The 11,124-nt window shown below is 46.4% G+C and overlaps 1 protein-coding gene across 3 annotated transcripts; it reads left to right on the forward strand.

Moving 5' to 3' along the window:
* The first annotated feature begins 160 nt into the window (after positions 1 to 160).
* Positions 161 to 8,208, forward strand: SMOX (spermine oxidase). 3 transcript variants are annotated; one of them, XM_023537304.1, is made up of 6 exons: positions 161 to 307; positions 3,459 to 3,632; positions 3,793 to 4,552; positions 5,219 to 5,379; positions 7,204 to 7,293; positions 7,743 to 8,208. In XM_023537304.1, exons 2-6 carry the CDS (start codon positions 3,612 to 3,614, stop codon positions 7,878 to 7,880), a joined length of 1,170 nt encoding a protein of 389 aa, XP_023393072.1. In that variant the 5' UTR covers positions 161 to 307; positions 3,459 to 3,611; the 3' UTR covers positions 7,881 to 8,208. The 3 variants fall into 3 exon arrangements, with proteins under 3 accessions (XP_023393072.1, XP_011368216.1, XP_011368223.1); XM_011369914.2 differs by lacking the exon at positions 161 to 307 and having other exon boundaries at positions 322 to 3,632; XM_011369921.2 differs by lacking the exons at positions 161 to 307; positions 7,204 to 7,293 and having other exon boundaries at positions 327 to 3,632.
* Positions 8,209 to 11,124: the final 2,916 nt, after the last annotated feature.

Below are 11,124 nucleotides of genomic sequence, written 5' to 3' on the forward strand. Positions count from 1 at the left end.
GGTATACGGAACTATAAATGATTTTTATAAATTGATTTTAGCAACATTGGTAAATTATTATTTTAATTCTAATACTACATATATTAATGTTATATTAATTTATATTCTAATAATATTTTAGAATTTGATGTATATAATTTTATACAAAAAACTGAGAATTTTGTTTTTTCTTTTCTAATCCTCAGACCAGAATTGTCTATTAGAACTTTCCACAATAATGGAAATGTTTTAGACCTGCACTATCCTGTATTGTAGTCACTAGCCACATGTGGTTCTTGAGCTCTTGAAATGTAGCTAGTAAAACTGAGTAAGTAAATATTTAATTTAATTTTAAATTGCTACAGGTGTCTAGTGGCTACTGTATTGGACAGCACAGCCTAACACTCTTTATTTCTTTTTCTTGCCTTATTGCACTGGCCAGTATCTCTATTACAGTGTTGGATAGAAGTGGCATTCATCCTTGTTTAATTCAGGTTCTAAAAAATGTGTCGATATTTTCAGTATCTTTTGGCAGTGCTGTGAAATGCACTGAACAAGCAAGGTAACATGTAGGCCCTGCCTTGTCATTTATAGTGTAATGACTCTTCACTCCAGGTCCATAAATTGGTCAACAAGCACCTATTATACATTTTCTATGTCTCTTGGGCATAGAAAAGGAGAAATGACCCTTCCTTTGGGGTAGTCCCTGCTCAATGAGGTTGGTTCAATATGTGTGTACCCACAGGTATGTTGTGTGCAATCCCATGGTATTAGTGTTCTCACTCATGTGCAAAGGGACTGAATTATTAATGAGCAGATAAGAACTAATATCCTTCAAGATAAAACTTCCCAGTCTACTGGGAATCACTCACACCCTGATTCCCAGGTTATTGTGAGTGTTTCAAGCATGGATGCCTCTTGAGAATGACTTTCAGGGTCCGTGACTTGTTCTTTTAAATGTCGTTAAAAGTAGATCATCATCAGCTTATGCTTGTGGGTTTGATTTTTGAAAACCAAGAGTGTGAGTTGTGGGAAGTAGGATGGATAAGGTAGGTTATGGATCTTGGTTGTGATGCTTTGTGTGAGAAGGATAAGGTATTAACCATGAGGTCCATAGCGTTCCTTGTGTAGCTCTTAGTCAGTGCTGTTGAATATGCAGTCTCCCTTCAAAGGTGATGACTCATTTGAATGTATTATATTTGTTAACAAATAATTGGGTTCGTGCAGTAATATCACATAGATCTTACTTTCTGGAGCAAGACTACCTTGATTTAGATATTAGTTCTACCATTTATTAGCTTGAGCAAGTTATTGAGCATCTCTGAGTCCTACTTTCCTCATCTGTAAAATGGACATAGTTATACATATTTCATAGTGTTATGAGGATTAAATGGGATCCTGACGAAAAGTGCTTAATGAGAATTGGGGTGGGTATTAGCTGTTATAGGCTTGCCCATTTCCCTTGGGTCATACTGGGAAGATGTCATTTAGCCTTGAACAGGAGACTGTACCCATATGACAAACCCATGTTCATTTAAGGCTGTCCTAGTTGGTGATTGACACAAAGAGTCATGCAGATGGACTCAATTCGTTACTCCTCAGCTGGGCATTTTGGCCTCTAGTCAACATGAGCTAAGGACTGGCTACCATGCTGGTTATCAGCCAAGATAAAAAAAACCCAGGGAGAAGGAAGAAAGGTGAAAGCTTAATAACTCTTTGGCAGTGATACTGGGTGAAGAAATTGCTGAGGACTCCAGTTAGGGCCAAACACCCAGCATCTTGTGACTGAAGGTAGGAAAAATAAACAATTTAACTCATTACTTCTTTATATTTTGTACTTCAGAGACATGTTTAAATTATGTTTCTATCTTATGTAAAGGCTTTTCCCTTGAGTGGAATGGTTGCGGGTGGGCAATGCCATGTTCCTTCCTTCACATTGCAGCCCCGGGGTCTACACCAGGGCTGGGTTACAGGGAAGACACATTCCCATGGATGTGTGCTGACCAAATTTAAACTCACTTTAGGAAGGGGAAATGCACCATTTATCGGCACTAGCAACAAATGTTTGGCCAGAAAACCTGCATTTGCCAGTGTCCTGGGAGGGAGAGTGGGCATGTAGTCACGCTCACAACACTTCACTGATGTCAGGCCCTTCGATAAAATTGAGTCCTTGACAGAGACCTTTAATTCTTCATGCCCTGGCCCCTGCCTGCCTTTCCAGAGTCATCTCTTGCAACTTCTCTTTCCTTGCTGCCCACTTCAGCAAGACTGAACCACTTTGAACTGAATGCATTTACATTCTCTTTCCCTCTCTCTCAGCTTTGAGTATGCTGTTCCTTCTGCCTGAAATACTTTTCCTTTCCCTCCTACTGCCAGTCTGGCTGTCTCCTGATTGTTCAAGGTTGTCTGGGTTGATCTCACAACCCCTGGGTTTTTCCTGTCACAGCATGTTCTATAAAAACAGCCCAACTGTTATGCTGTCTCCCCAACGTGGGTGAGGGCAGGGGTTCAGCACTATGTCAGTCTGGCTCACCATTACAACCTATGTCAGGCACAGAGTCCAGTAAATGTTTATTGAGTGAATGTTGGAGCTCAGACATTGCCCTTTAGGGACTGCATGCCAGGACTGGCTTTCTTTCCTCAGGGAGACCTGCCTGGTGTTTGGTGAGGGTGATACCAGGCAGGCAGGGGAGGTAGTAGGATCCACTCCAAGGGGCCATTCATAACTTTCTGTCGATGAGTTGTGGGTTGGCGTTCTTGCCAAAATATGACCGCAAAATTTATTTCCATTCCTTGGCACACTGCGGCGTCTCTGCCTACTGCATGCTCTGCCCCAATATTGCCGTCTTCTTTACCTGCGTCTGAGTCCTGCAGTAAAGGGAGTGTCTTGTGTGGACCTGAGCAGGGTCTGGCAGGGTCTCTTGGAAGATCAAACTTCAGGGCCTCTTCTGCTCTCTCTTCCCACAAACACTGGCCAGGCCACCGCTCCAGATTGCCCTCCTGGGAGAGAGTTAAGTAGACATGCTTGGGCAGAGGTGGCAGGGAAAAAGTTTGTGCATATGGTTCTTGGAAAAGGGAAATATGTGCAGATCTGGGTTCTGAAGTGGATGATCTGCTTGGCCTTAGAGAGTTCATGAAGGGAGGATCCTTTTCCACAGACTGTACAAGCACCAAACTTTTTACTTTTGTAAGCAAAAGCTCAGTAACAGAGCCTCTGCGGCCCACCCGGCCTACCTCACAGGCTCAGATGGCTTTTGAGGGCAGTTTCTGGAAGAGCTTGTTATCCCCGAACAATGACCTGTCGGTGCAGTCTCAGTGCAGCATCTAGAGCCACATTGATGCACTAAGGGAGATAGGTCACAGGCTCAGTATATCTGGGGACGTCTGGGAAGTGGCAGCTTTTGCATCGGGGGCTTTCAATCTGAGATGGAGATAGGATGAGGGGGTGTGTTTTCAGTCTCCTCGGGTCTCTCTGGCAGGTCTATAACTTGACCCAGGAGTTCTTCCGGCATGGTAAACCAGTCAATGCTGAGAGTCAGAACAGCGTGGGGGTGTTCACCCGGGAAGAGGTGCGCAATCGCATCAGGGATGACCCTGACGACCCGGAAGCCACCAAGCGGCTGAAGCTCGCCATGATCCAGCAGTACCTGAAGGTATCTTTGCTGTGTGGAAGCTTAGTTGAGTACAGGTGCCAGAGTGAAGAAGACCCCCTCTGAGGAGTCTGAGTCAAGGAGAGTGTGCTGCTCTGAGGTCCTGTTCCCACCCCTGGCTGGCCCTGATGGTCTCCTGACTTCTCTCTGGCTCTTCCCACAGGTGGAGAGCTGTGAGAGTAGCTCGCACAGCATGGACGAGGTATCCCTGAGCGCCTTTGGGGAGTGGACAGAGATCCCCGGTGCCCACCACATCATCCCCTCAGGTTTCGTGAGGGTAGTGGAGCTGCTGGCCGAGGGCATCCCGGCCCACGTCATCCAGCTGGGGAAACCTGTCCGTTGCGTGCATTGGGACCAGGCCTCAGGCCGCCCCCGGGGTCCTGAGATTGAGCCCTGGGGTGAGGGCGACCACAATCACAATGCCAGGGAGGGCGGCCAGGGTGGAGGGGAGCCCCGGGGGGACGGGCGGGATGAGGACGAGCAGTGGCCGGTGCTGGTGGAGTGCGAGGACTGCGAGGTGATCCCGGCAGACCACGTGATCGTGACCGTGTCGCTGGGCGTGCTCAAGAGGCAGCACGCCAGCTTCTTCCAGCCGGGCCTGCCTGCGGAGAAGGTGGCTGCTATCCACCGCCTGGGCATCGGCACCACTGACAAGATCTTTCTGGAATTCGAGGAGCCCTTCTGGGGCCCTGAGTGCAACAGCCTACAGTTTGTATGGGAGGACGAGGCGGAGAGCCATACCCTCACCTACCCGCCTGAGCTCTGGTACCGCAAGATCTGTGGCTTCGATGTCCTCTACCCGCCAGAGCGCTACGGCCACGTGCTGAGCGGCTGGATCTGTGGAGAGGAGGCCCTCGTCATGGAGAAGTGCGATGACGAGGCGGTGGCCGAGATCTGCACGGAGATGCTGCGGCAGTTCACAGGTGCGGCCTTGCGCCACCGCTTCCACCGCCTCGCTCCATCGGTCTGCCATCTTCTGCCAGACCCTCTGAATCCCCTGAACCATGTGGTGGCTCTCCCCTCCACAGGTTGTGAAACTGAGGTGGCGCGGCCACTGGGAGAGCTGCCACCCGGTGCAACATCTCAGCCTCCGACTCCTAAATTGCCGGCTCTCCCCGGTCTGGAGCCTGAGACACTCAAAACCATAGATTTTATGTTTCTTTTTTCTAAGAGCTGATAGTAAAAACTCAGATGTCACCGCAAAACCTCAGATTGCTCATATCCTACTGATATTATTGTCTTACTAAATGGATTTTTGTTTTACTGTCCAATTCTTTTAGTTGAACATCTTTCATCCATTATCTCAGGAAAGCCAACCCCTGAAACTGGAAGGAAACATGATTATCTAGAATGTTTTTTGGATAGGAAAATTAAGGCCCAAGGAAATCAGGTGTTTTGCTGAGGGTCACAAGGAGACGTGAGGGGTATGCAGCTGGAACCGGCCTCTCTCCTCCGCCATCCTCCATGCTTCCCCATAGCAGCCTGGCCCTCTTAGAGCCCTGGAGTTGGATGGGAGCGCTCTGCTCAGCGTGTCTTCTATGTGCAGCCGTTTCTTATCCTTCCTCTTGGCTCTTCTGACTCCCCCACAGGGAACCCCAACATTCCCAAACCTCGGCGAATCCTGCGCTCAGCCTGGGGCAGCAACCCCTACTTCCGAGGTTCTTATTCGTACACACGGGTGGGCTCCAGTGGGACAGACGTGGAGAAGCTGGCCAAGCCCCTGCCGTACACAGAGAGCTCCAAGACAGCGGTGAGTGCGAGTGTGCTCAGTATATGGGGGTTCGGGGTGAAAAGTCTGGGAGGGGTGGGCGTGTGTATTCTGTGTGTGTGTTTGGCCTAGGGGGAGGGTGGTGTTCACTGAGGGATACCAAGGTGAGACAGGGATGTAGTGGCTGCTATAATGGAAAAGAAAACAAGACGATGTGCACTTAACATCTGGAAGAAAAGATGGAATCAAATTGAGATGTTAAACGCTTTCTCGAGGTTATAAAAACTGAGCCATTTAATGCTGTGCTGTCCAATATGGTAGCCATTAGCCACATTTAATTTAAATTGTTAAAATTTAAATTAATAAATTAAAATTTTTGTTCTTCAGTTGCACTAGGCAGATTTCAAGTTCAGCAGCCACATGTGGCTTGTGGCTACCATGTTAGATTATGTAGCTATAGAACATTTCCATTATCATGGAAAGTTCTATTGCACAGCACTGATTCAATGGAAGCAAGTTTTTCCAATACGTTTTATAGACTTTTTCCCCCCAATATATTTTAGAATATAAAATTGAGAATACTAACCCTCCCCCAAATTATATCAACTATATAATAAATATTATATAGAGGTAATTAATAAATGTGAGAGAAATAATTATATATCTGTTCCTGTAAAATGGATTGTAATAAAATACAATAAATTTTAAAACCCATCGGAATTATATTTAAAACATTTACTTGGTGGAATCGATGCTTTCAGTGGCCCCTCTCTATCCACCAACATGGAGTCAACCAACCAGCAAGGTGCATTGTGCGCCCAGCTGTGCTCGGGGAGAGAGGAAAAGGCCCTCACTGCTGCTACAGCCATCCTCTAAAAAAGCAAAGCAAAACAAAAACTAACTGTGGCTTAAAGAAGACAGAAATTTACTTCTATCACACAAAAGGAAATACAGAGTAGTTGTCAAGACCTGGTATCATTAGCGCCGGGCTCCATCTTCAAGGTCTCCTTTTGGTTCAAGGGGGCTGCAGAGGTTGCTGCTCTCACATTTGCATTTTAGGCTAGAAGGAGGGGGACGCTTGGGGCTGAATCAGTTTTTCTAAGCAACGGTGCACTTGAAGCTGATTGGCTGGAACTTAGTCACATGACCACACCAGCTGCTGGGAAGGCTAGGATATGTTTTTTATTCTATATGGCAATGGACCCAGTTAAAAATCAGAGCTTTGTTACTGAGGAAAAAGGAGAATAGATGTGGGAGTAGGCAGTTTGCCCTCTGCCATAAGACGAGCTCCCCCTTTCAGTTCAGCCACCTCTGTGGGCTCCTTGTTTGGAGGGTTAAGACCTCATTACTCAAAGTGAGTGGTCCGTGGACCAGTAGACCCTGCATCACATGGTAGCGTGTTAGAAATGTAGACTCTCAGCCCACCCAGACCTGCTGAATTAAAAACTTCACCCTACCAGGCTCCCTAGCTGGTGCCTTTGCACATAGAGTTCGAGATGCCCTGGACTAAAGTCCAAACTCAAGCTTGGAATGCAAACACTTGTGCTTTGCCTGGACCCCACATAGACAGCCAGCTATCTCAAGGTTGAGTCCTGGCTGTACCAAAAATTGTCGCTGTCCCCTAAACGAGGCCTGCTTTGATGCGTTTTTGCTCCCACTTTCCTTCTTCCTGAAACATTATTTGTCCTATTTATTTACCCAGCATCTTCCAAGAAGCAGCCCAAAGGTCCTGTCCTCTGGGAAGCTTTGTGTGTCTCCTGCTAACCCTGAGCCTCTTTTCTGGGCTCTCAGCACCTCACCCAAACACCCATCACGTCATATATGACACTGTTAATAATTGGGTTTCGTGTCTGGCTTCCCCACCAGCAAGGAAGCTCCTCAAAGCAGCAGCCTGGTCACCTTTTATCTTCCAAGTGCCCAGAACAGTCCCTGGATCCTAATAGGGGCTCCATAAAGGTTTGTTAAATTACCGCCTAACTTTATCCAGTGCTTATGTTCTTCCAGGTTCTAAGTGCTTTAGATACATTATTTCACTTAATCCTTACAACCACCCTCAGAAGTAGGTAGTATAAACCCATTTTGCAGATGAGAAAAGGCTTAGGAAGGTTAAACCATTTGCCCCGAGTTCTCTGGTAAGAGGCACAGTGAGCTTCTGAGGCTACAGAGCCAGGACTCCTAAAAGCCTCAGAGCAGACAGAACTGAGAACTGGATGTTTGGGGCAGAAGCAGGGGAAGGTGACCAGGTGGGGCGGAGAACTCCTCATCCTCTGGAAGCAGCAATACCTGCATCTCAGATACCTGCTCATTCCTCTGTGACTTGTAGTATGGATGGGGGTTCTGGGGCAGACAGGTAGCCTCTTAGCCTCTCTTCCTCCTCCACCCTCACTTCTTCATCCCTCACCCAGCCCATGCAGGTGCTGTTCTCGGGTGAGGCCACCCACCGCAAGTACTACTCTACTACCCATGGTGCTCTGCTCTCTGGTCAGCGTGAGGCTGCCCGTCTCATCGAGATGTACAGAGACCTCTTCCAGCAGGGGACCTGAGGGCCCTCGTCACTGCTGAGAGTGTTCCTTAAAGAACCACTAACTTGTGACTGCCAGCCCTGCCCCTTGCTGCCTTATGCTCTTAATTTCCTAATCCTCTGTAGAATGGATTTGTATTTTTTGTAGAGCTAGACCTTGACTGGCTTCAGACCTGGCCTTGTAGCTTTTCCTTTTCTCCTTGCCAGGTGGTGACTAGAGTGCGGCCTAGCAATTTACTTTTGTGCTCTGACCTCTGACCTCCCCTCCCCTCCCACCTCATTATTGTAAGTGCCTTCAATACTTTGCATTTTGGGACAATAAAAGAGGCTTGCCCTTCCTGTGCTCCTCAGCTCCTCTCTTCTGTTTTCCTCAGACTCTTGTGTGTGTGTGTGTTTAATCACAACCCCTTTGAGTGAGGAGATAGTGGGGGGAGCCATGGGCTGGCTGTGACCCCAGAAGGAAAGGTGCCTGCCTTTACGGAAAGGGATATCCCTTCACCCCAATCTGTTTTTGGTGGTTTGCCTTCCTGCAAGTGAGAATCCTCAGGAATAGGGGTCCCTCACTGCCCAGCCCCAGCTCCTTCAGGACAGGCCTGGATCTGCCCGCTAGCTCTTTGCTGGACTTCTCTGAGACTAATTGGGTGACGTGGCCACACGGAGTGAAGGTGAGTGCCATGGAAGGGGACACCTATTGTGGTTCCATGCCAAGCTCAGATGTGTTAATTATTAATCAGTATCACTTGGCCATGAAGTCCTAGGTCTTGGCCCCTGGAGTGGCTCCTGTTGACTTCTGGTAAGGTGAGTAGTCCGGCCATTTTTTGGCCAGGGAGATATCTCTAAGTGTTGTCCACCTGCTATGTTCCAGGGGCCTACCCCTTATTGGGGTATGGTCTTCTCTGCTCTTTTTGCGGAGTGAAAACATACAGACACAGACACAGACACAGACATACACATAACTTACATATACTCACTCACCCATGCATGCACTGCCACACAGATACACCATCCCACACCCTTCCACCTACACACTACATCTAATACACATTTAGTCATTTTTTGACTCCAGATTTCTAGTGATAGAGCTTGAATTATGTAGAATTGAAGGGTCAGGTGGTAGAGGAAGTTGTGAGAAGCCAGGTGGGCCCCCTGGTCTAACTCTGTTTAGCTTATGTTTGGTCTCCTTCTTAGAAACTGCCCTTGATATATTCTACATCCTCTCCTCCCTCACCTTAGATTATGATGGAGCTGTCCAATGTGGAGACACAGCTATACACATTCCTACCTGCACCACCTGCATGCACAGCCATCCATGCGCACATATTGAACAGGTATCTTGCTTTGCCAGGGTTGATCCACCAGGCATCTTCATGGAGTTTATATCAGGGATTCATATTCACCTGATATATAACTTTAAAAAAATTATAAGTAGAGACATTAAAAATATTTTGAATAGAGAGAATCTGTTAATGTGGTTCTTCAAAGCTCAAAAGTCATAAAAGGCTACACTGAAACATATCCCCCCAGACCTGTCCCCTGTGCCCTTGCCGCTCCTCACAGACCCATGTTATTAGTCTTGTGTATCCATTCTTAGATATGTCAATAGAACTATATACTCTTCTCTGTCCTTTTTATGCAAAAGTGACAAGGTATTTATGCTGTGTTTTGCTCTTTTTAATTAACATAATGTATCTTGACAATCTTTCTATAATAGTACTTAAACAGGCGATGTAAATTTTGACCCTGCTTTAGTTAAAGAGTGTCTCCTTCCTGGCCTCGAGTTATTTTGTGGGAAGGACTTTCTATTAACTTCGCTTCAGGAGGCACGGATCCAGCATAGAACCGCGTCCTGGCTTTTCCCTATGAATTGTGATGGGATGGACAGAAGTGGCTCGTCACATAAGAAAGGGGGAAGAAGGTCATACGTAGATTTTTAGGATCACAGGCATAGGAATTTTAAAGGACTCCATGAGGATGAAAAGGCCTGAAATATCTACTGGGACTGCATGAGGGGGGCTTCAGGTGTGATCAAAAGGAAGGGAGAGTATTTGCTTAGTGCTGACCACCTGCCAGGTAGGATGTCAGTTGTAAATGCGGGGCTCATGGTCTCTTGATTTGACAAGGATGCCAACTCAGGCTGGAGGCTGTGATTTATCCTCATGGGAAACAAAGCCTCTGAGAGTTAAGCACCCATCATCATTCAGGTAGGTGGCGATGCTGAGGCTTGAATCACAGTCTGTTCATCTCTACAGTGCAGGCTCATTTTATTGCATGATTAAAAGAAGAGGCTGGTGCTATCCAAAAAAAACCCAACAACAAACAAAAACAACAAACAAACAAACACCAGGCCATTGCTGGAGAGAGCGGAAATGGGTAGAGCTACAATCTACTAAAGCTGGTCATGTGCCCACCAGCATCTCCACTCCTGGGTATACACACCCAAGAGAAATGAGTGCATATGTCCACCAAAAAGACGTACCAGTACTTTTGTTCATAGCAATCCAGTTTGTAATAGCTGAAAACTGGAAACAGCCCAGATGTCTATCAATAGTAGAATGGACAAACTATAGTACATTCATACGATGGAATACTAATGTGCAAATACCATAAAATAATCTGATATTTGCAACATTTATTAATCTCGAAAATGTTATGTTGAGTGAAATAAGCCAGGTACAAGGCTACAGGCATACCTCGTTTTATGGAGGCATACCTCGTTTTCTTGCACTTTGCTTTATTGTGCTTCATAGATGTTTTTACAAATTTAAGGCAAGACCCTCCACCAACAAAAAGATTACGACTCGCTTTATTGTGATGGTCTGGAACCGAACTTGCAATATCTCCTAGGAGGTATGCTTGTATATACTGTATGATTTATTTTATATGAAGTTCAGGAATCTGCAAAACTATCGTGTTAGAAATGAGGGGATGTGGTAGTGCTTGGGAGGGAGTGCATCATATTTTCTGGGTTATAGAAATGTTCCATATCCTGGTATGGGTCGTGGTAAAATGTGTTGGGTTATACACTGGTAAAATGGGTTACACACTGAAGATTTATATACTTTTCTGTGTGTATGCTATAACTTAATTTAAAATGTTTAAAAAAGAGTATGACAATGCTTTCCCCGCAACCCTCCCTTCCCAAAACATACAGTTGTATTGGCTCAGTGAATTTCTTCCTTGCAACAGAGATGACACACCATGAGAGCAGATAAAGGGAGGAAGGACCTACTTATGCCCCACTCACTGGCTGCCTGGTGATAAGGATT

This window comes from Pteropus vampyrus, unplaced genomic scaffold (genome assembly GCF_000151845.1).
Source record: "Pteropus vampyrus isolate Shadow unplaced genomic scaffold, Pvam_2.0 Scaffold7, whole genome shotgun sequence".
In the NCBI taxonomy this organism is placed as follows: Eukaryota; Metazoa; Chordata; class Mammalia; order Chiroptera; family Pteropodidae; genus Pteropus; species Pteropus vampyrus.